Raw genomic sequence first — 23,978 nt, 5'->3', positions numbered from 1 at the left:
ATAGGGCTCTAGTCCAGTCTAGTGTACTGCATAGGACTCTAGTCCAGTCTAGTGTACTGCATAGGGCTCTAGTCCAGTCTAGTGTACTGCATAGGGCTCTAGTCCAGTCTAGTGTACTGCATAGGGCTCTAGTCCAGTCTAGTGTACTGCATAGGGCTCTAGTCCAGTCTAGTGTACTGCATAGGGCTCTAGTCCAGTCTAGTGTACTGCATAGGGCTCTAGTCCAGTCTAGTGTACTGCATAGGGCTCTAGTCCAGTCTAGTGTACTGCATAGGGCTCTAGTCCAGTCTAGTGTACTGCATAGGGCTCTAGTCCAGTCTAGTGTACTGCATAGGGCTCTAGTCCAGTCTAGTGTACTGCATCGGGCTCTAGTCCAGTCTAGTGTACTGCATAGGGCTCTAGTCCAGTCTAGTGTACTGCATAGGGCTCTAGTCCAGTCTAGTGTACTGCATAGGGCTCTAGTCCAGTCTAGTGTACTGCATCGGGCTCTAGTCCAGTCTAGTGTACTGCATCGGGCTCTAGTCCAGTCTAGTGTACTGCATCGGGCTCTAGTCCAGTCTAGTGTACTGCATCGGGCTCTAGTCCAGTCTAGTGTACTGCATCGGGCTCTAGTCCAGTCTAGTGTACTGCATAGGGCTCTAGTCCAGTCTAGTGTACTGCATAGGGCTCTAGTCCAGTCTAGTGTACTGCATAGGGCTCTAGTCCAGTCTAGTGTACTGCATAGGGCTCTAGTCCAGTCTAGTGTACTGCATAGGGCTCTAGTCCAGTCTAGTGTACTGCACCGGGCTCTAGTCCAGTCTAGTGTACTGCACAGGGCTCTAGTCCAGTCTAGTGTACTGCACAGGGCTCTAGTCCAGTCTAGTGTACTGCATCGGGCTCTAGTCCAGTCTAGTGTACTGCATAGGGCTCTAGTCCAGTCTAGTGTACTGCATAGGGCTCTAGTCCAGTCTAGTGTACTGCATAGGACTCTAGTCCAGTCTAGTGTACTGCATAGGGCTCTAGTCCAGTCTAGTGTACTGCATAGGGCTCTAGTCCAGTCTAGTGTACTGCATAGGGCTCTAGTCCAGTCTAGTGTACTGCATAGGGCTCTCGTCCAGTCTAGTGTACTGCATAGGGCTCTAGTCCAGTCTAGTGTACTGCATAGGGCTCTAGTCCAGTCTAGTGTACTGCATAGGGCTCTAGTCCAGTCTAGTGTACTGCATAGGGCTCTAGTCCAGTCTAGTGTACTGCATAGGACTCTAGTCCAGTCTAGTGTACTGCATCGGGCTCTAGTCCAGTCTAGTGTACTGCATCGGGCTCTAGTCCAGTCTAGTGTACTGCATCGGGCTCTAGTCCAGTCTAGTGTACTGCATAGGGCTCTAGTCCAGTCTAGTGTACTGCATAGGGCTCTAGTCCAGTCTAGTGTACTGCATAGGGCTCTAGTCCAGTCTAGTGTACTGCATAGGGCTCTAGTCCAGTCTAGTGTACTGCATAGGACTCTAGTCCAGTCTAGTGTACTGCATAGGGCTCTAGTCCAGTCTAGTGTACTGCATAGGGCTTTAGTCCAGTCTAGTGTACTGCATAGGGCTCTAGTCCAGTCTAGTGTACTGCATAGGGCTCTAGTCCAGTCTAGTGTACTGCATAGGGCTCTAGTCCAGTCTAGTGTACTGCATAGGGCTCTAGTCCAGTCTAGTGTACTGCATAGGGCTCTAGTCCAGTCTAGTGTACTGCATAGGGCTCTAGTCCAGTCTAGTGTACTGCATAGGGCTCTAGTCCAGCTCTCAGCCCTGCCTCTTCTGTTCCTACCCTCATGGTTTGACTGTCCAACACCATACCTCCTGTCGTTGCTTATTTATCATTTCAGCTATATTGCTATAGCTTGTTTGCCTGAGGCTGGGGAGGGACAGAGGGAACATGCCTCTAAGGTGGATCAGCGTCATGTGGGTGATCATCCAGGTATGATGCATGAGGTAAACATTAAGTTCTGTGCACATGGGGTTGTCTTTTAGCATCATACTGGTGTAGCTGTTTCACCGCCTTTGTTCCAAATTACACAAATATAAACGCAACAGGTAAAGTGTTGGTCCCATGTTTCAGGAGCTGAAATAAAAGATCCCAGAAATGTTCCATATGCACAAAAATATTATTTCTCTCCAATTTTGTGAACAAACGTATTTACATCCCTTTGCCAAGACAATCCATTCGCCTGACAGGTGTGGTATATCAATAAGCTGATTAAACAGCATGATCATTACACATGTGCACCTTGTGCTGGGGACAATAAAAGGCCACTCTAAAATGTGCAGTTTTGTCACACAACACAATGCCACAGATGTCTCAAGTTTTGAGGGAGCGTGCGCATCTGCAGGAATGTCCACCAGAGCTGAATGTTCATTTCTCTACCACAAGCCACCACCAAGGTGGTTTTAGAATAATTTGGCAGTAGGTCCAACCGGCCTCGCAACTGCAGGCTACATGTAACCACGCCAGCCCAGGACCTCCACATCCGGCTTCTTCGCCTGCGGGATCGTCTGAGACCAGCCACCCGGACAGCTGATGAAACTGGGTTTGCACAACCGAAGAAATTCTGCACCAACTGTCAGAAACCATCTTGGGGAAGCTCATCTGCGTGCTCGTCGTCTGCACCAGGGTCTTGACCTGACTGCAGTTTGGCGTTATAACCGACTTCAGTGGGCAAATGCTCACCTTCGATGGCCACTGGCACGCTGGTGAAGTGTGATCTCCAAGGATGAATCCCGGTTTCAACTGTACTGGGCAAATTGCAGACAGCGTGTATGGCGTTGTGTGGGTGAGCGGTTTTCTGATGTCAACGTTGTGAACATGGTGGCGGTGGGATAATGGTACGGGCAGGTATGCTATGAAAACGAACACAACTGCATTTTATCTATGGCAATTCGACTGCACAGAGACACCGTGACGAGATCCTGAGGCCCATTGTCGTGCCATTCATCCGCCACCATCACCTCATGTTTCAGCATGATAATGCACGGCCCCGTGTCGCAAGGATCTGTACACAATTCCTGGAAGCTGAAAATGTCCAGTTCTTGCAAGGCCTGCGTACTCACCAGACATGTCACCCCATGAGCACGTTTGGGATGCTCTGGATCGACGTGACCGACAGAATGTTCCAGTTTCTGCCAATATCCAGCAACTTGGCACAGCCATTGAAGAGGAGTGGGACAACATTCCACAGGCCACAATTAGCAGCCTGATCAACTCTATGAGAAGGAGATGTCTCGCTGCATGAGGCAAATGGTGGTCACACCAGATACTGACTGGTTTTCTATTCCACGCCCCTACTTTTTATTTAAGGTGACCAACAGATGCATGTCTGTATTCCCAGTCATGTGAAATCCATTGATTAGGGCTTAATGAATTTATTTCAATTGACTGATTTCCTTATGAACTGTAGCTGAGTAAAATATTCGAAATTGTTGCATTTATATTTTTGTAAAGTATTTAATGTTCACTGCTGCTGCTAACCTGCAGTCTAACACTAACCAACCAGTCTTGGATTCCTGTGTAGCGCAGTTGTTAGAGCATGGTGCTTGTAACGCCTGGGTAATGCGTTTGATTCCCAGGTCCACATACATAAGATTTCTGCACGCATGTCTAAGCTCATTTGGATAAAAGCGTCTGCTAAATGTCTTATTAAAATGACAACAAATGTTCATATATGTGAGTGGGAAGCACAGAGTTACATCTCGTAAAGGTATTTATGTTGAGGTCATTACAGGGACCGACTGGTAGCGGAACCTAGCGAAAGCAAATGTTCTTTCAGCTCGCCACTTCGACAGCTAGTTGAGGGCATGCGCAGTAGCTATGTTTGCATGTCCTTCCCTCTTCTCGTCGTCAGGGTGAGCTAGCTAGGTAGCTAAAGTTGTGTCCTGCGCCTGTGTCAAAGGGGCCAAGCGAGAGGATGATGAGGATACAACGACACTAACTAGAAACCGTCGAGATGGATTCAAACAAGTTTATGTGCTAAGAGGATGTTTATCCAGTGATGGGTGTCTGACTGAATTCTCCAACAACAAACCAGAGTCTAGGAGATAAGACTCATCGTCTGGTGATGCCATCGATGGAGGTGATCTCTTACGACATAGCTTCTGACGCTGAATTTGGCACTAACGTTATAATATTCACGTCAAATTATTTATTCCAGTTAGATATTCATATTATATTTAAGATATGTTTGGTGTTGTTTAAACGTTTCTATAAGCGCCTCTTCGTAGTTTACATTTCAGCTAGCTATAAAACATAGCTAAGTTAGCTTGGTTGTTCTGGCCATGTCTGAGCTAACATTAGTAATTCGCATTCACTTAATTATCGACAGCTTAATAGACGCAGTCAGAGTGAAGTACTCAACTACTGAAAACAGAAAATAACATCGACGTCCCTGCTTTGTTGTGATTTATTGTGGGACTGTCACCTTGCTTACGTTAGCCACCGTTGGCTAACTATTAGGTAACTATTAGCTAGCTAACCTCTGACTACATTAACGTCACTGGCTAACGTTATTTATGCCTGGCTATAACAACCATCTAGCATTAGTAGCTACACAGCTAGCCACTTCTTTGCCCTGTTACTGGCTTCGTGTTGGTCACAAAATGCATCAACAGGACTTTTCAGGAGATTCCTCTGGGTCTAGGAAGATGTCTTTCCACAATAGAAGAGGCAGTAACACCACCGGTAGTGGCGGTGCATCAGGGTCTTCTGCAGGTAGCAGTAATGTAATTCCCACTGATGATTATCAGTCAACTAGCCAGGCTGGGTCCTCCTCCCCTGGGCCGCACCACCAACCCCTGAGCCTTAACCTCCCCCAGTCCGGGTCTCAGGTGAAAAAGAAGAGTGGCTTCCAGATAACTAGCGTGACCCCGGCCCAGGTCTCTGTTAGCACCAACAACAGCATAGCGGATGACATGGAGAGTTATGATGACATGGATGAATCCCACACAGAGGACCTGTCCTCCTCTGAAATACAGGAAGTGTCCGTATCTCGGGACACCGGCGTCCCTGAGAGGAGCTCCTCGGACGAGACCCTGAACAGCCCCCATGGGGTGGAGACCCCAGGCGCAGCGTCCCCTAACGAACCCCTGAACCCTCACTCCTTACCCCAGGACCCTCCGTGCGAACCCCTGCAGCCTCAGGGCCCTCCGCAGCCTGGTAACATGGTGAATGGGACTGTGCATAATCTGCAAGAGAATGTGGTGCCAGCAGCCTTTACTGTCTCAGTGGCAGGGGGGAGTTCCTCTGAAATGGCTGAGCCCAACCAGACCCAGGTGGGGCAGGATATGGTGGAGAATACCACCGCCCAGTTCTCTGTTACCATCACTGCTGGGCCAGATGTGTCATCCATAGTCAGTGGTAGTGGTGTCCCTCCCTCTGCGGGCCCTATAATCTTTGACAGTAGTGGAGGCCGGCAAGGGACATCCAGTGGACTAGGGGCTCTCCCTGGAGGCACAGGGCCCACCAATAGCACTCAGATCGGGGTGTCAGTAGCAGTGGCACAGCCTGTGACCTCCAGCACCCAGACACAACAGACTCAGACCCAAGCCCCTCCGGGGTCTCGCTTCAGAGTGGTGAAGCTGGACTCTAACTCAGAGCCGTTCCGCAAGGGAAGATGGATGTGTACAGAGTACTATGAGAAGGAGGTTCCCCTTGCCGTGCCCACTTCTGACCCAGCCCCTGCACCCAGCGCTGCCGGCCCAGAGAGCCAAGCAGGGAATGGAAGTGTGGTGGCCGGTGTTGTCCAATACGGAGGCACAGAGATGGGAGCAGTGGCACCCCAGATCTTGCAGCCATACCAGCACCAGGACTACACCAGCTCTGAGACTGTCCAGAACTCTCAGCAGGCCCACATGGTCCCTCAGGACCCTAACCCTCTCCTGTTGCAGCAGACCAGCATGGTCCCCCATGGTACTCTACCAGCAGCCCCCCAGGTGAATGCCCAGGGCGCTCGGAGTCAGGCCATGCCCCAGCAGATGCCCTATGATATGAAGCATGCACAGACAGGCTACCCCACGCCCCAGCTCCCAGCGGGGCTAGTGAGCCAGACAGGCAGCCGGCCTCCAGACTTCATCCAGCCTACGGCTCCTCTCCAGTCCCAGGTCCTCCCCCCACACCCTGGCTCTCTTGGGGTGTCCATGCCTGGCCCGGCCGCTGTCCCTCAACCCTTTCAGAGTCAGCTCCAGAACCTCCCAGCTCAGCAGCTGCACCAGCACCCCTCCGCCCCTTTCGTGACCACACTCCGAGCCGACCTCCAGCCCCTCCTGACTCACGGGGTGCCCCTCAGCCACACCGGCCTGGCCCAAAGCGGGGCTCTGTACGGGGGAAGCATCCCCACCCTAACAGCATCCCAGCTGGAGGATGCCCAGAGGCTGCTGTTTCAACACCAGTCCCTGCTGACGCTGCCCCGGCTGGGGGCTGCAGGAGGGGGCAGCTCCATGAAGAGCATGGGGATGGCTGGAGATGCCAGTGCCTTAGTGGCCGCTGCTGCAAGCCTGAGGACACAGTCTGCAGATGGAGAGGAGGACAGGTAAGGATGGATGGATGGTCTCTGTGTTGGAATTAGAATTGTTGAAGATGGCTGAGTCTATATGACATCAGACTGCTTTAAAGGTCCAATGCAGCCGTTTCTGGGTAACAGTTAAGTCGGCCTTATTGGGATAGTTTTACATTTAAAATGCTAAAAAAGAAACAAATAGCTTCTTAGCAAAAGTTTCTGCAATTTCTCAAGCAAGAACTTTGCCAGGACTGACTGGTCTGAGTGGGGAGGGGAAGACAACTGAGAACTAGCTGTTATTGGAAGAGAGGTTTGGAACTCTTTCTTATTGGTCTATTAACTAATATACCGCCTGGTGATGTCACCAGGCAGGCCAAAACTCCATCCTACCAAAACAGGCTCACATTTCAGGCGTTCTTTTCAAACAGCTCTTACACTAAAAGGGCATTATCATCATTTCACAATTTCATAGTATTATTATTATTAGTATTATATTAGTATTATATTATTAGTATATTATATATATACACACATACAGTGGGGCAAAAAAGTATTTAGTCAGCCACCAATTGTGCAAGTTCTCCCACTTAAAAAGATGAGAGAGGCCTGTAATTTTCATCATAGGTACACTTCAACTATGACAGACAAAATGAGAAGAAAAATCCAGAAAATCACATTGTAGGATTTTTAATGAATTTATTTGCAAATTATGGTGGAAAACTTTTGTTATTGACCAAATACTTACTTTCCACCATAATTTGCAAATAAATTCATTAAAAATCCTACAATGTGATTTTCTGGATTTTTTTTTTCTCATTTTGTCTGTCATAGTTGAAGTGTACCTATGATGAAAATTACAGGCCTCTCTCATCTTTTTAAGTGGGAGAACTTGCACAATTGGTGGCTGACTAAATACTTTTTTGCCCCACTGTATAAAAATACACACACACAGTACCAGTCGAAAGTTTGGACACCTACTCATTCCAGACTTTTTCTTTATTTGTACTACTTTCTACATTGCAGAATAATAGTGAAGACATCAACACTATGAAATAACACATGGAATCGTGTAGTAACCAAAAAAGTGTTAAACAAATCAAAATATATTTGAGATTCTTCCAAGTAGCCACCCTTTGCCTTGATGACAGCTTTGCACACTCTTGGCATTCTCTCAACCAGCTTCATGAGGAATGCTTTTCCAACAGTCTTGAAGAAGTTCCCACATATGCTGAGCACTTGTTGGCTGCTTTTCCTTCACTCTGCGGTCCAACTCATCCCAAACCATCTCAATTGGGTTGAGGTCGGGTGATTGTGGAGGCCAGGTCATCTGATGCAGCACTCCATCACTCTCCTTATTGGTCAAACAGCCCTTACACAGCCTGGAGGTGTGTTGGGTCATTGTCCTGTTGAAAAACAAATGATAGTCCCACTAAGCGTAAACCAGATGGGATGGCGTATTGCTGCAGAATGCTGTTGTAGCCATGCTACCAGTGTCACCAGCAAAGCACCATCACACCACCTCCTCCATGCTTCACAGTGGGAACTGCACATGTGGAGATCATCCGTTCATCTACTCTGCGTCTCACAAAGACCAAATTTAAAAAAAAAAAATCTAATTTCGACTCATCAGACCAAAGGACAGATTTTCACCGGTCTAATGTCGGTTGCTCGTGTTTCTTGGCCCAAGCAAGTCTCTTCTTCTTCTTATTGGTGTCCTTTAGTAGTGGTTTCTTTGCAGCAATTTGACCATGAAGGCCTGATTCACGCAGTCTCCTCTGAAAAGTTGATGTTGAGATGTCTGTTACTTGAACTGTGAAGCATTTATTTGGGCTGCAATTTCTAAGGCTGGTAACTCTAATGAACTTATCCTCTGCAGCAGAGGTAAATCTGGGACTTCCTTTCCTGTGCCGGTCCTCATGAGAGCCAGTTTCATCATAGCGCTTGATGGTTTTTGCGACTGCACTTGAAGAAACGTTCAAAGTTCTTGAAATTTGTCAGAATTGATTAACCTTCATGTCTTAAAGTAATGATGGACTGTCATTTCTCTTTGCTTATTTGAGCTGTTCTTGCCATAATATGGACTTAGCCCTATTTGGTAAAAGACCATCTTCTGTATAACCCCCCCACCTTGTCACAACACAACTGATTGGATCATATGCATTAAGAAGGAAAGAAATTCCACAAATTACCTTTTAACAAGGCACACCGGTTAATTGAAATGCATTCCAGATGACTACTTCATGAAGCTGGTTGAGAGAATGCCAAGCGTGGGCAAAGCTGTCATCAAGGCAAAGGGTGGCTGCTTTGAAGAATCTAAAATGTAAAATACGTTTTGATTTGTTTAAAACTTTTTGGGGCATGCTACATGATTCCTTATGTGTTATTTCATAGTTTTGATTTCTTCACTATTATTCTACAATGTAGAAAATAGTCAAAATAAAGAAAAACCCTTGAATGAATAGGTGTTTCTAGACTTTTGACTGGTACTGTATGTTGATATGACTGGTACTGTACATTGATATGACCGCTCGGGGGCAATGCAGTTCAGTCTACCACAGACCTGGCTACTTTACAGTCGGCTCAGTTCAGTCTACCACAGTCCTAGCTACCTAACTGATGGCTCAGTTCAGTCTACCACAGTCCTGGCTACCTAACAGATGGCTCAGTTCAGTCTACCACGGTCCTAGCTACCTAACAGATGGCTCAGTTCAGTCTACCACAGTCCTGGCTACCTAACAGATGGCTCAGTTCAGTCTACCACGGTCCTAGCTACCTAACAGATGGCTCAGTTCAGTCTACCACAGTCCTGGCTACTTTACAGATGGCTCAGTTCAGTCTACCACAGTCCTAGCTACCTAACAGATGGCTCAGTTCAGTCTACCACAGTCCTGGCTACCTAACAGACGGCTCAGATCAGTCTACCACAGTCCTGGCTACCTAACAGACGGCTCAGTTCAGTCTACCACAGTCCTGGCTACTTTACAGATGGCTCAGTTCAGTCTACCACAGTCCTAGCTACCTAACAGTCGGCTCAGTTCAGTCTACCACTGTCCTGGCTACTTTACAGATGGCTCAGTTCAGTCTACCACTGTCCTAGCTACCTAACAGATGGCTCAGTTCAGTCTACCACAGTCCTGGCTACCTAACAGACGGCTCAGTTCAGTCTACCACAGTCCTAGCTACCTAACAGACGGCTCAGTTCAGTCTACCACAGTCCTAGCTACTTTACATATGGCTCAGATCAGTCTACCACGGTCCTAGCTACTTTACATATGGCTCAGTTCAGTCTACCACTGTCCTGGCTACTTTACATATGGCTCAGTTCAGTCTACCACAGTCCTGGCTACCTACCAGATGGCTCAGTTCAGTCTACCACAGTCCTGGCTACTTTACATATGGCTCAGTTCAGTCTACCACAGTCCTGGCTACCTACCAGTCGGCTCAGTTCAGTCTACCACAGTCCTGGCTACCTACCAGACGGCTCAGTTCAGTCTACCACAGTCCTAGCTACCTACCAGTCGGCTCAGTTCAGTCTACCACAGTCCTAGCTACTTTACAGATGGCTCAGTTCAGTCTACCACAGTCCTGGCTACCTACCAGTCGGCTCAGTTCAGTCTACCACAGTCCTGGCTACCTACCAGACGGCTCAGTTCAGTCTACCACAGACCTGGCTACTGTACAGTCGGCTCAGTTCAGTCTACCACAGTCCTAGCTACCTAACAGACGGCTCAGTTCAGTCTACCACAGTCCTGGCTACTTTACAGTCGGCTCAGTTCAGTCTACCACAGTCCTGGCTACCTAACAAACCGTGCTCACCTTGCTGCTGTCCCTCACCCACTCAGCAACAATGGTAGTTAATGCTGTGTTAGGTTCTCTGGTCTGTCATTCTCCATGTTCTCAGTTGTCAGTACATGGAACTTCCATGTCCCACTTCTCATCAATGTGACGGCTCGTTGCAGTGATGTATGACAGTGTGTTCATAGATGTCCAACAATTTGTTAACGCCAGCCACGTATGGTGTTTGAGAGCTTGGGCAAGTTGCTACGGGGGGTGCAGAGCTGTTGGCGGGGGTAGGGATAGCCAGGTGGAAAGCATGGCCAGCCGTAGAGAATTGCTTATTGAAATTCTCGATTATCTTGGATTTATCAGTGGTGACAGTGTTTCCTAGTCTCAGTGCAGTGGGCAGCTGGGAGGAGGTACTCTTATTCTCCATGGAGTTTAGTGTCCCAAAACTTTTTGGAATTAGTGCTGCAGGATGCAAATTTCTGTTTGAAAAAGCTAGCCTTTGCTTTCCTAACTGACTGAGTGTATTGGTTCCTGATTTCCCTGAAAAGTTGCATATCACTGGGACTATTCAATGCTAGTGCAGTACACCACAGGGTTTTTTTGTGCTGGTCAAGGGTAGTCAGGTCTGGAGTGAGAACCAAGGGCTATATCTGTTCTTAGTTCTACATTTTTTGAAAGGGGCATGCTTATTTAAGATGATGAGGAAAGCACTTTTAAAGAACAACCAGGCATCCTCTACTGATGGGATGAGGTCAATATTCTTCCAGGATACCCGGGCCAGGTCGATTAGAAAGGCCTGCTCGCAGAAGTGTTTTAGGGAGCGTTTGACAGTGATGAGGCGTGGTCGTTTGACCGCGGACCCATAACTGACTCAGGCAATGAGGCAGTGATCGTGAGATCCTGATTGAAAACAGCAGAGGTGTATTTAGAGGGCAAGTTGTTCAGGATGATATCTATGATGGTGCCCATGTTTACGGATTTGGGGTTGTACATGGTAGGTTCTTTGATAATTTGTGTGAGATTGAGGGCATCTAGCTTAGATTGTAGGATGGCCGGGGTGTGAAGCATATCCCAATTTAGGTCACCTAGCAGTACGAACTCTGACGATAGATGGGGGAGCAATCAATTCACATATGGCGTCCAGGGCACAGCTGGGAGCTGAGGGGTCTATCACAAGCGGCAACAGTGAGGGACTTATTTCTGGAGAGATGGATTTTTAAAATTAGAAGTTCGAACATAGACCTGGATAGTATGACAGAACTCTGCAGGCTATCTCTACAGTAGATTGCAATTCTGCCCCCTTTACCAGTTCTGTCTTGATGGAAAATGTTGTAATTGGGGATGAACATTTCAGAATTGGTGGCCTTCCTAAGCCAGGGTTCAGACACGGCTAGGACATCAGGGTTGGCGGAGTGTGCTAAAGCAGTGAGTAAAACAAACTTAGGGAGGAGGCTTCTGTGTAACATGCATGAACCCAAGGCTTTTACGGTTGCAAAAGTCAGCAAATGAGAGCGCCTGGGGACGCACAGGGCCTGGGTCAACCTCTACATCACCAGAGGAACAGAGGAGGAGTAGGATGAGGGTACGGCTAAAGGCTAAAAGAACTGGTCGTCTAGTGCGTTGGGAGAGAATAAGAGAATAACAGAGAATAAAAGGAGCAGATTTCTGGGCGTGGTAGGGTAGATTCAGGTCATAGTGTACAGACAAGGGTATGGTAGGCTGCGAGTACAGTGGGGGTAAACCTAGACATTGAGTGACGATGAGAGAGGTTTCATCTCTGGAGGCTCCAGTTAAGCTAGGTGCGGTCTCCGCATGTATGGGGGGTGGGACAAGGGGGCTATCTGAGGCATGTTGAGCAGGACTAGGGGCTCCACAGTAAATTAAACCGACGAGAGCTGCCCTAAACAACATTACACAAGGCATATTGACATTAGAGAGAGGCATAAAGCAATCACAGGTGTTGATTGGGAGAGCTAAGACGACAACGGGTGAGACAACAACGGGTCAACAGCTAAGACCACAACAACGGGTCAACAGCTAAGACCACAACAACGGGTCAACAGCTAAGACCACAACAACGGGTCAACAGCTAAGACCACAACAACGGGTCAACAGCTAAGACCACAACAACGGGTCAACAGCTAAGACCACAACAACGGGTCAACAGCTAAGACCACAACAACGGGTCAACAGCTAAGACCACAACAACGGGTCAACAGCTAAGACCACAACAACGGGTCAACAGCTAAGACCACAACAACGGGTAAATGGCGATTAAATGGTACAGAGAGGGTCAGTTAGCTACACACAGGGCCTGATTTCGAGGCTGTGGCCGACAGATACACAAAATGAGGTACAGTGTTAATGAACAGTCCAGCAGGCATCAGCTGTGTAGCCGAGTGATCATAGGGTCCAATGAGCAGCAATAGATGAAGCGGAGCTGTTCGGTAGTCGATTACTACGCCAGGCGAGCGGGAGACCGTGTTCAGGAAGTGAGCGGGCCAGTTGTGATGGATCGGCGGGGCTCCGTGTTGACAAAGGGTCCAGGCCAAATTGGCAAGAGAGGTATTGTAGTTGGTGTACTTCGTTTGCTAGCCGAGAGATGGGCCTAGCTCGAGGCTAGCTCGAGGCTAACTGGTGTATGCTTCTGAACAAGGGCGTTAGCCACAATAGCCACTCGGTAACCCTAACCCTAGATGCGAAGATCCGGTGTAATGGTCCAGAGCTTGCGGCAGGAATCCGGTGATGTAGTGGGGGAAAAAAGCTATCTGATATGCTCAGGGCTGATATCGCGCTGTGCAGACTGGCAGGTATTATCCGGGCTAAAGCGGCTGGTGTCCGTGCTAAAGGTAAAGACCGCTAGCACTGGCTAACAATGACTAAATAGCTAGTAGCTAATTAGCTGGCTAACTTCTGATGGCTAGCTTCTGATGGAGGTTCCATTTAAAAGTTCTAAAAAATATCAGATCTTTACCACATTGGTTGAGGCGGGTTGCAGGAAGGTATATTTAATTTGAAAATGGAAAAAAAGACATTGAAATGTATACAACAAAAATGAAAAAGACTGAATATTTACATGGCACAATAACAAAAACATCTTACTGCCTCGCCATCTTGGAAAACAAATTATCCAAATTCATAGGATGTAGTGATCGCAATATAATAGCCATATCTATGAAAACCAAAGTGCCAAAGGCTGGGCCTAATATAGTGTATAAGAGGTCATACAATAAGTTTTGTAGTGATTCATATGTTGATGATGTAAATAATATTTGCTGGTCTGTGGTGTGTAATGAGGAGCAACCAGAAGCTGCACTTGACGCATTTATGAAACTACTTATTCCAGTTACTAATAAACACCCATTAAGAAAATGACTGTTAAAACTGTTAAATCCCCTTGGATTGATGAGGGATTGTAAAATTGTATGATTGAGAGAGATGATGAAAAAGGTATGACAATTAAGTCTGGCAGCCCAACTGATTGGCAAATGTACTGCAAATTAAGAAATCATGTGACTAAACTAAAGAAAAAAAGAAAGAAAAAGAAACTACACTATGAAACAAAGATAAATTAGATAAAGAATGATAGTATAAAGCTTTGGGGCACCTTAAATGAATTTTTGTGGGGAAAAAGCCAACTCGGCTCCATTCATTGAATCAGATGGCTCACAAAGCCCACTGATATGTCAAACTACTTTAATGACTTTTTCATTGGCAAGATAAGCAAACTTAGGGATGACATGCCAGCAATAAACACTGACACTACACATCCAAGTATATTGGACTAAATTATGAAAGACAAGAATTGTACTTTTGAATTCTGTAAAGTCAGTGTGGAAAAGGTGAAAATTATTGTTGTCTATCAACAATGACAAACCACCGGGTTCTGACAATCTGGATGGAAAATTACTGAGGATAATAGCAGACGATATTGCCACAACTTAAATTTTAAGCCTACAAGAGAGTGTGTGCCCTCAGGCCTGGAGGGAAGCTGAAGTCATTCTGCTACCCAAGAATAGTAAAGCCCCCTTTACTGACTCAAATAGCCGACCAATCAGCCTGTTACCAACCTTTAGTAAACTTCTGGGGAAAATTGTGTTTGACCAGATACAATGCTATTTCACAGTAAACAAATTGACAACAGAATTTCAGCACGCTTATAGGGCAGGACACTCAACAAGCACAGCACTTACACAAATTACTGATTATTGGCTGAGAGAAATTGATGATAAAATGATTGTGGGGGCTGACTTATGTGCAGCTTTTGACTTTATTGATCATAGTCTGCTGCTGGAAGAACGTATGTGTTATGGCTTTACACCCCCTGCTATGATGTGTTATGGCTTTACACCCCCTGCTATAATGTGGATAAAGAGTTACCTGTCTAACAGAATACAGAGGGTGTTCTTTAATGGAAGCCTCTCAAATATAATCTAGGTAGAATCAGGAATTCCCCAGGGTAGCTGTTTAGGCCCCTTGCTTTTTTCAATTTTTATTAATGACATGCCACTGACTTTGAGTAAAGCCAGAGTGTTTATGTATGCGGATGACTCAACACTATACACGTCAGTTACTACAGCGACTGAAATGACTGCAACACTTAACAAAGAGCTGCAGTTAGTTTCAGAGTGGGTGGTAAGGAATAAGTTAGCCCTAAATATTTCTAAAACTAAAAGCATTGTATTTGGAACAAAACACTCACTAAACCCTAAACCTCAACTAAGTCTTGTAATAAATAATGTGGAAATTGAGCAAGTTGAGGTGACTAAACTGCTTGGAGTAACCCTAGATTGTAAACTGATATGGTCAAAACATATTGATGCAGTAGTAGCTAAGATGTGGAGAAGTCTGTCTATAATAAACTGATGCTCTGCCTAAACAACACGATCAACAAGGCAGGTCTTTGCTAGCCTTTAGCCGTACCCTCATCCTACTCCTCCTCTGTTCCTCGGGTGATGTGGAGGCTAACCCAGGCCCTGCGTGTCCCCAGGCACTCATTTGTTGACTTCTGTAATCGAAAAAGCCTTGGTTTCATGCATGTTACACAGTCACCACCGATAAATTCACGATAATCGAGAATTTCAATAAGCATTTCTCTACGGCTTTCCTCTTGGCTACCCCAACCCCGGCCAACAGCTCCGCACCCCTCGCAGCTACTTGCCCGAGCCTCCCCAGCTTCTCCTTCACCCAAATCCAGATTGCAGATGTTCTGAAAGAGCTACAAAACCTGGACCCGTACAAATCAGCTGGGCTATACAATCTGGACCCTCTCTTTCTAAAATTATCCGCCGCCATTGTTGCAACCCCTATTACCAGTCTGTTCAACCTCTCTTTCGTTTTGTCCGAGATCCCTAAAGATTGGACAGCTGCCGCGGTCATCCCCCTCTTCAAAGGGGGGTGACACTCTAGACCCAAACTGTTATCGACCCAAACTGTTACAGACCTATATCCATACTGCCCTGCCTTTCTAAAGTCTTTGAAAGCCAAGTTAATAAACAGATCAGTGGCCATTTCGAATCCCACCGTACCTTCTCCGCTGTGCAATCCGGTTTCCGAGCTGGTCACGGGTGCACCTCAGCCACGCTCAAGGTACTAAACGATATCATAACCGCCATCAATAAAAGACAGTACTGTGCAGCCGTCTTCATCGACCTGGCCAAGGCTTTCGACTGTCAATCACCGTATTCTTCTTTTTTTTATAATATGTTTATTATTTTCCAATAAAAATAAAGTAAAAAAGACAGCAATACAAACAATGACATTCATTGTACTGTTGAATGGGATGGCCAGTTTAGAGGACAAAACAAAAGTTAACTCACACATACACAAAATAAAACAAAATCCTATTAGGTGGTACATGTATAAGAAGACAGCATATAGTCATTACAAGCAGTGTAGTTCAGCCAAAAATAAATATTGAGTGGAGTACAGCACAGAGTAGCAGCAGATCGTCAGCCCAGTTATGAAGCGGGGCTAGACCATTTATCCAGTATCGGCTGCCATATTTTGTAAAACAATGGACTTCTATTGGAGGTGTTGTATCGAATCTTTTCCATATGTATTACATTCCCTAAATCCCGTAACCACATTTCAAAGGTAGGTACAGTCTCCAATTTCCAAAATTGCAATATGAGCCTTTTGGCTAATAGAGTACACAGAGAGACAGCTTTCCCTTCCTGGTTATTCCCATCAACTGTACCAAACAGAGCGATCAATGGGTCTGGGGCTAGAACTCTATCAAAGGCCTTAGATAAGTAATCAAAAATGAGAGCCCAGTAAGCATGTAATTTAGGGCATGTCCAGAATAAGTGGGTCAACGTCCCCTCATCCTGCTTGCACCTCTCACACAGTGGTGAGGTGTCCGGGAATATTTTATGCAGTTTTACTTTTGAGTAGTGTAACCTGTGTATCACCTTAAACTGTACAAGGTTGTGTCTGGCATTCACTGAACTGTGGTTTATATTCCTGAGAGCTTCTATCCAGTCCTCATTTGAGATTTCTGAACCAAGTTCTTGTTCCCAAGCCCTTTTAATGGTGTCTGTGGATACCTCTATGTGGGCCTGTAGCACATCATACAGTCTAGAGACCGACCCTTTTGAATGGGGTTTGACAAGTATCAAGCTATCTAATGTAGGACTATTGGGCTTAATGCCATACTGTGGGATATGTGTCCTTAAGAAATTCCTGATTTGGAGGTATCTGAAAAAATGTGTTGTTGGCATGTTGAACTTTGCCTGTAATTGTTGAAATGAAGCTAACTGACCATCTATGTATAAATTACCAATTGTTGTGAGCCCCTTCTCCCTCCACTGTGAAAACACCACATCATCCAATGCAGGGTGGAAAGCATGATTCAGGCTAATCGGGCTGTCTATGTAAACAGTGGGTATGTTAAGAAAATCCCTAATCTGTTTCCAGATCCTAAGCGTATGACAAATGACTGGATTGGAGTCATAAGTGGGTTTTTTCACATATGATGGGCTATTAACAAGTGCAGGGAGTGAGGAACGTTGACAGGAGGCCTGCTCGATCAAAAGCCATGAAGGCATATCCTTCTGTCTCATCGCAGGTAAACTTTCCCTCCAGAAAGACACAATGTTCAGATTAGCAGCCCAATAATACAGTTTGAAGTGAGGAAGGCCAAAGCCCCCCTCTATCTTGTACTTGCATAAATGCTTCTTTGAAATTCTGGCTGCCTTGTTATCCCATAAAAATGGAGTTACTATTGAATCCAGTTTCTTAAAATAGCTTTGTGGTATGAAATTGGGTAGACATTGGAAGAGGTAAAGAAACCTGGGTAGGACAACCATTTTAATAGCGTTTATACGACCAACCAAGGAAATAGGCAGAGTTTTCCAGAAATCTATATTTTGTTTAAGCTGATATATTTTCATGTCCCAATTCACTTTCAATAGCTGGTCAAGGTCTCTTGTCACTACAATGCCAAGGCTTGTGAACTTGTCCCTCACTGTTCTAAACGGGGTAGATTGCAGAAATTGCATATCCACAGGCCGTGATATTGGCATCAACTCACTTTTTTGCCAGTTTATCTTGTAGCCAGAGAAGGAGCCGAATGTGTTTATCAAGTTAAGTAATGGTGGAATAGAAGTTTTAGGCTTAGACAAAAACAAAAGAACATCGTCTGCATATAGGGAAATTTTGTGCTGTGTGTCTTTTATTTTAACAGAAGCTATATCGGCACATGCCCGAATGCGAGTAGCAAGGGGTTCCATGGCTATAGCGAAGAGAGCAGGCGAAATAGGGCACCCCTGTCGGCACCCCTTGAACAGGCGGAATGACTGCGACATTTCCTGATTGGTCACAACGGACGCCATTGGGTGTGCATAAATAATTCTTATCCAATTAATAAATTCCTTTCCAAATCCGAAATGCTCCAGAACCGACATCATATACTTCCACTCAATCTGATCAAACGCCTTCTCTGCATCAAGAGCTATTACCACTGCCTCAACTTTATGATCATGATACATTACGTTGAAAAGGCGTCTCAAATTGTAGTATATATGTCGGCCCGGGATAAAACCTGTCTGGTCAGGGTGTATGATGTCGGAAATATATTTTTTCAATCGGTTTGCCAATATCTTTGTCAACACCTTGTTTTCTATGGGGAGTAACGACACGGGGCGATACGACGACATCTCCATGGAATCTCTATCTTTTTTCAAGATCAGGGCTATTGTAGCCTCATACAGTGTTTGCGGGAGTTTGGTATTTTCTTTGGATTGTTGAAACATTCGCAGCATAAGTGGAGATAGACTAGCGCAGTACTTCTTATAGAATTCTATTACATATCCATCGGGCCCAGGGGCCTTGCTGTTTGGAAATTGTGCTATCGCTGTGTTAATTTCATCTAAGGTTATCCCTGCATCGAGTGCGGCAGCTGCCCCCCTGTCTAGTTTAGGAAGTTCACATTCAGCGAGAAAGCGTTCCATAGTTTGTGGATCAGTAGCATCGCATTTTGATTGGTATAGCTCTGAGTAAAACTGCGCAAAGCATTTATTAATGTCCTGCGGATCTGTTACTATTTTACCCTTCTTGTCTTTTATTTTGTGAATAGCTCTAGATGCTTGTACATGCCTTAGCTGTCTTGCTAATAATTTATGTGGTTTGTCCCCCAGTTCAAAATAACTTTGTTGCGTTCTAGCAAGTAAAGAGCCCACCCGTTTCGAAAGGATGGTATTGTATTCATACTTTAACTTTGTGATCTTCTCAAGGACTGTATACGAGGAATTTGTCCTAAAAACGTTCTCCTGTTCCCCTAACTCTCTTTCAATTTCTCTCAGCCTAGTATTGGCACGTTTCTTCCTCTCTGATGTATAAGAAATAATGTAACCTCTAATCACAGCCTTTAGAGATTCCCAAAGGGTGGAGTCGTCAACATCCCCCGTGTCGTTAGTACTGAGGAAAAAGGCAATCTGCTCCTTCAAATACTGACAAAAAGCCTCATCTTTCAACAGGTATGCGTCTAAGCGCCACGGTCGCCGACCTGTCGACATATTGTCGAGTTTCAGCACCATGGACAGAGGAGAGTGGTCCGTAATTAGAATGGGGTGATAGGTAACCGACTCAGCTGCTGAAATTAGTTTGGAGTCCAACAAAAAATAGTCAATTCTGGAATATGATTTATGAACTGATGAAAAGAAAGAATAATCCCTGTCTGTTGGGTGCGTCAGTCTCCAAATATCGACAATGTTAAGGTTTGTCATCAATGTATTTAGACAGACACTGGCATTTGATTGTTGAAGTGACCTTGATAGCTGTTTATCTAAAAGAGGATCTAACGTACAGTTAAAGTCACCTCCAACAATAACACTTGTATCCGAGATATTTGGTATGGCCTTAAATACCCTTTGAAAAAATAATGGATCATCGAAGTTGGGTCCATATAAATTGACCAAGGTTATTGGTTTTGAATTCAGTGTACCAGCCACAATAATATACCGACCATTAGGATCTGAAATCGAGGTTGAGTAAACAAAAGGAATGTTTTTCCTTATCAGGATTGCTACCCCTCTCGCTTTTGCATCAAAGTTAGACTGGTATATCTGACCGATCCAGCCGACTCGTAGCTTGGCCTGCGCGGAGCGTTTAATATGAGTTTCTTGAAGAAGCACTATGTCAGCACCCAGTGATTTAAGATGAGAAAAAACCTTAGCTCGTTTCACGACATGCCCTAATCCATTACAGTTCCAGCTGACTATCTTTATTCCACCTGGTCTACTCTGTGCTCGGTCACTATGTGGCATTTCTTATTTTAAAGCAAATTGCTGCTGTCAAACAAAACCCTGAAGAAAAACGTCCCGCCGTGCGGGAGCTTGTCATGCCACCTGTACTAATAAACGTGAACATAAAACACAGACCCCATCCCCCCTCCCGTCCCTCCACCCGTCCCTTTACTGAGTGACTTCCCCAAACGAAGCGCTCCTTGACTAACACACAAACCTTAGGGTGTCTAGACATAAAGCTTGAACTAACTCGTCGTCTATAGATGCTCCGCATATAAACTAATATTAAATAACACTTAACTTAACTCTCACGTTAGGGGGTGAGTGGCGTTAAAACATGACATGCCAAACAATGCTATATTAGCCACAACATCTCACCTATCATATAAGTCCCAATTTCTGATCTTCTGATCGAAAAGACATAGGCCGGAAATTCAATTCACACACATTCCTGGCCTGTATTTGGCCATTTAGCCTGCTGGCACAGCCGTTCTGTATCCTCAGCCGGGGAGCTTGCTTGTCAAGAACAGATCGGCCTCTTTTGCGTTGTCAAACGTACGTGTTGATCCCTCGACTGTCACCTTAAACCGGGCTGGGAAGAGGAATCCATATCGGATGTTGGCCGCCCTGCATTTGTTGCGTACCTCATCATACTCTTTCCGTTGGTTCCTCACCTCCAAGGTAAGATCTGGGTAGAAAGACACCCTGGCTCCGTTGTAGTTAAGGGGGAACTTTTGACTAGCCAGCTTGAGGATGAGATCCCTGGTGTGGGGATAGTGCAGCCTTACAATGAATGGCCTTGGTGGCCCGCCCTTGGCCGGCTTCGTTGCCTGTGCTCTGTGTGCGCGGTCGATCAGGATGGCCGTTTTGAAGTGTTCACTCCCCAGCAATGCCGGTATCAGCTCCGAGACAAATTCAGTGGGTTTCCCTTTCTCAGTGTCCTCCTGGATCCCACATATTCGGATGTTCTGGCGTCTTGAATGCGACTCGAGCATTTCCAGTCGGGCCTTCAGGGTTTTGTTGTCATTTTTGAACGTTGCGCACTGTTTCTCTATGTCCTGTAGCCTGGCCTCGTGATCGATTGTCGTCTGCTCAACCTCGTGCACCCTTCCCTTAGTTGCCTTCACAGTTTCGGCCAAAGTCCCAATACTCTTTGAGATATCAGCCAACCTTGTGTCCACCTTCTTGCTTAGTGCGTTTATGGCAGCCAGTATGTCACTTTGAGTAGGATCTGTGGGGAACTCTTGGAAGCTAGCCTCTTCAGCTAGCTCCTCGTGGGTCGGCGACGTTGAAATTGGTTCGTTGTCTATCTCATTCCAATTATCTTGTTTAGCGCCCCCTTTTTTGTTGCCTTTTCCTTTTGTCATATTTGTTTGAAGTTATAGGTTGTGAGAGGTTAAGATAAATATTAATTTGTTTCAAAATTGAGCGGAGCTCTAGCAATGCACGTCTACTCCATAGCACGCTCTCTAGCGCCCCCCTCACCGTATTCTTATCGGCAGACTCAATAGCCTTGGTTTCTCAAATGACTGCCTCGCCTGGTTCACCAACTACTTCTCAGATAGAGTTCAGTGTGTCAAATCGGAGGGCCTGATGTCCAGACCTCTGGCAGTCTCTATGGGGGTACCACAGGTCTCAATTTTGGTGCATCGTGTGGGGGGGTTAGGTATGGGGCATCGTGTGGGGGGGTTAGGTATGGGGCATCGTGTGGGGGGGTTAGGTATGGGGCATCGTGGGGGGGGGGGGTTAGGTATGGGGCATCGTGTGGGGGGGTTAGGTATGGGGCATCGTGTGGGGGGGGTTAGGTATGGGGCATCGTGTGGGGGGGGTTAGGTATGGGGCATCGTGTGGGGGGGGGTTAGGTATGGGGCATCGTGTGGGGGGGTTAGGTATGGGGCATCGTGTGTGGGGGGGGTTAGGTATGGGGCATCGTGTGGGGGGGGGTTAGGTATGGGGCATCGTGTGGGGGGGGGATAGGTATGGGGCATCGTGTGGGGGGGGGATAGGTATGGGGCATCGTGTGGGGGGGGGATAGGTATGGGGCATCGTGTGGGGGGGGGGTAGGTATGGGGCATCGTGTGGGGGGGGGTTAGGTATGGGGCATCGTGGGGGGGGGGGGTTAGGTATGGGGCATCGTGTGTGGGGGGGGGTTAGGTATGGGGCATCGTGTGGGGGGGTTAGGTATGGGGCATCGTGTGGGGGGGTTAGGTATGGGGCATCGTGTGGGGGGGTTAGGTATGGGGCATCGTGGGGGGGGGGGTTAGGTATGGGGCATTGTGGGGGGGTTAGGTATGGGGCATCGTGTGGGGGGGGATAGGTATGGGGCATCGTGTGGGGGGGGGGTTAGGTATGGGGCATCGTGTGGGGGGGTTAGGTATGGGGCATCGTGTGGGAGCGGTAGCATAAAAGAACATTAGGGTTAGTACATTGTATACGTGAGCTGAGACCATGTTCTGTGCTGTTTTTTGTTGTGTGTGTCTTACTCAGGTGTCGTGCTCTTAGGTAGGTGTGTGTGTGCACGCATTCGACAGAGCTGATGAGAAGAGACAGGGTGGCTACAGGCGCAGGCAGGGATTGCTCCACACAGACAGAGAGACAGACAGAGACAAAGAGAATCATCACACAGTTCATGCTGGATCTGATTTATCTATCGAGTTCACAGAAGAAGAAAAACTAAGAAATGCAATTAAAATAATTGAACTGACGTCGGCCAATTTAGTTGTTTGAAAACCGAAAATTACTGAAATGTTGGATAATCGCTCAGCACGAGTGTTCATATTTGCATAAGATCAAACCATCGAAGGATCCTCTTCTGATTGTACAACTGAGTACAAAATGTTCCCATGTATTCACTCAACCAATCTGTGATCGCCAGCTGAACCAACAGCACAGAAGCTGATCCAGAGTTACAGTTAGAGCACAGTCGCTGAACATTGACTGTTGTTTTAAGAGCTGCTAGCACTGTAGAGCCCTTTTATATAGGATAGATCACTATCTGAACATTGACTGTTGTTTTAATAACGCTGCTAGCACTGTAGAGCCCTTTTATATAGGATAGATCACTATCTGAACATTGACTGTTGTTTTAAGAGCTGCTAGCACTGTAGAGCCCTTTTATATAGGATAGATCACTATCTGAACATTGACTGTTGTTTTAATAACGCTGCTAGCTCTGTAGAGCCCTTTTATATAGGATAGATCACTATCTGAACATTGACTGTTGTTTTAATAACGCTGCTAGCACTGTAGAGCCCTTTTATATAGGATAGATCACTATCTGAACATTGACTGTTGTTTTAAGAGCTGCTAGCACTGTAGAGCCCTGTCTATAGCATATATCAGTAACTGAACATTGACTATTGTTTTAATAGAGATAAGGATGAACATTGATTGTGTCTGTTAGAGGTGAGGACATGTCAGTTGTTCAGGACCTGCCCTTTATATTTGGATCTAGGTTGTTAGCGTCTCTCATTTGATAAGGCTACATGTTGGTTAGTGACTAACTCCTTAGCCTCGTTTCACTCTGCTCTATTTCTGATCCATCTGTTCTGTGACGACAGTTAGCATTTCTACACAAAGTTTTTTTGTTGGTGTTTTCAAACAGGAGACTGTTTATGGTTACACCTATAGAGTCACAACTCCCACCTGTCGCTGCAGTGGATCCCCTATTGCCCTAACCCAATAGGGGTCCTATAGGCTGTCATATTATTTAAAACATCTATTTTCACATTCTGGTCTACTGTACCTGAACAGGTCTGACTTTCCCTTGTATTAGTCATTCATTCTGCTCATACATGGTCTACAGTTGTTTTAGCATTTTAGTTACAATGAAGATGACAATAACTTTTTTTTAAATGAAGAAACAAGAAGTATTGGAGTTTCCTAACGGTTTCCCAGTGAGAACTCCTCATCCTGTCCCGGGCTGCTTCCTATGTTCTCTGTGT

At 46.1% G+C, this 23,978-nt stretch overlaps 1 protein-coding gene across 2 annotated transcripts in view; it reads left to right on the top strand.

Moving 5' to 3' along the window:
• Positions 1–3,779: 3,779 nt before the first annotated feature.
• The window catches only part of LOC139532890 (TSC22 domain family protein 1-like), a 32,617-nt gene continuing 12,418 nt past the window's right edge, over positions 3,780–23,978 (top strand). The window contains exons 1-2 of one of the 2 annotated variants that reach the window (XM_071331045.1): positions 3,780–4,084; positions 4,620–6,535. In XM_071331045.1, coding sequence (XP_071187146.1) covers positions 4,070–4,084; positions 4,620–6,535 — 1,931 coding nt within the window. In that variant the 5' untranslated portion in view covers positions 3,780–4,069. Of the gene's footprint in view, positions 6,536–23,978 lie in introns of both variants that reach the window. The other variant, XM_071331044.1, reaches the window with a different exon arrangement.

This window comes from Salvelinus alpinus, chromosome 10 (assembly GCF_045679555.1).
Source record: "Salvelinus alpinus chromosome 10, SLU_Salpinus.1, whole genome shotgun sequence".
Taxonomy (NCBI): domain Eukaryota; kingdom Metazoa; phylum Chordata; class Actinopteri; order Salmoniformes; family Salmonidae; genus Salvelinus; species Salvelinus alpinus.
Note: the sequence above shows the minus strand (reverse complement) of the source record. Positions and strands in the feature narration are given on the sequence as shown.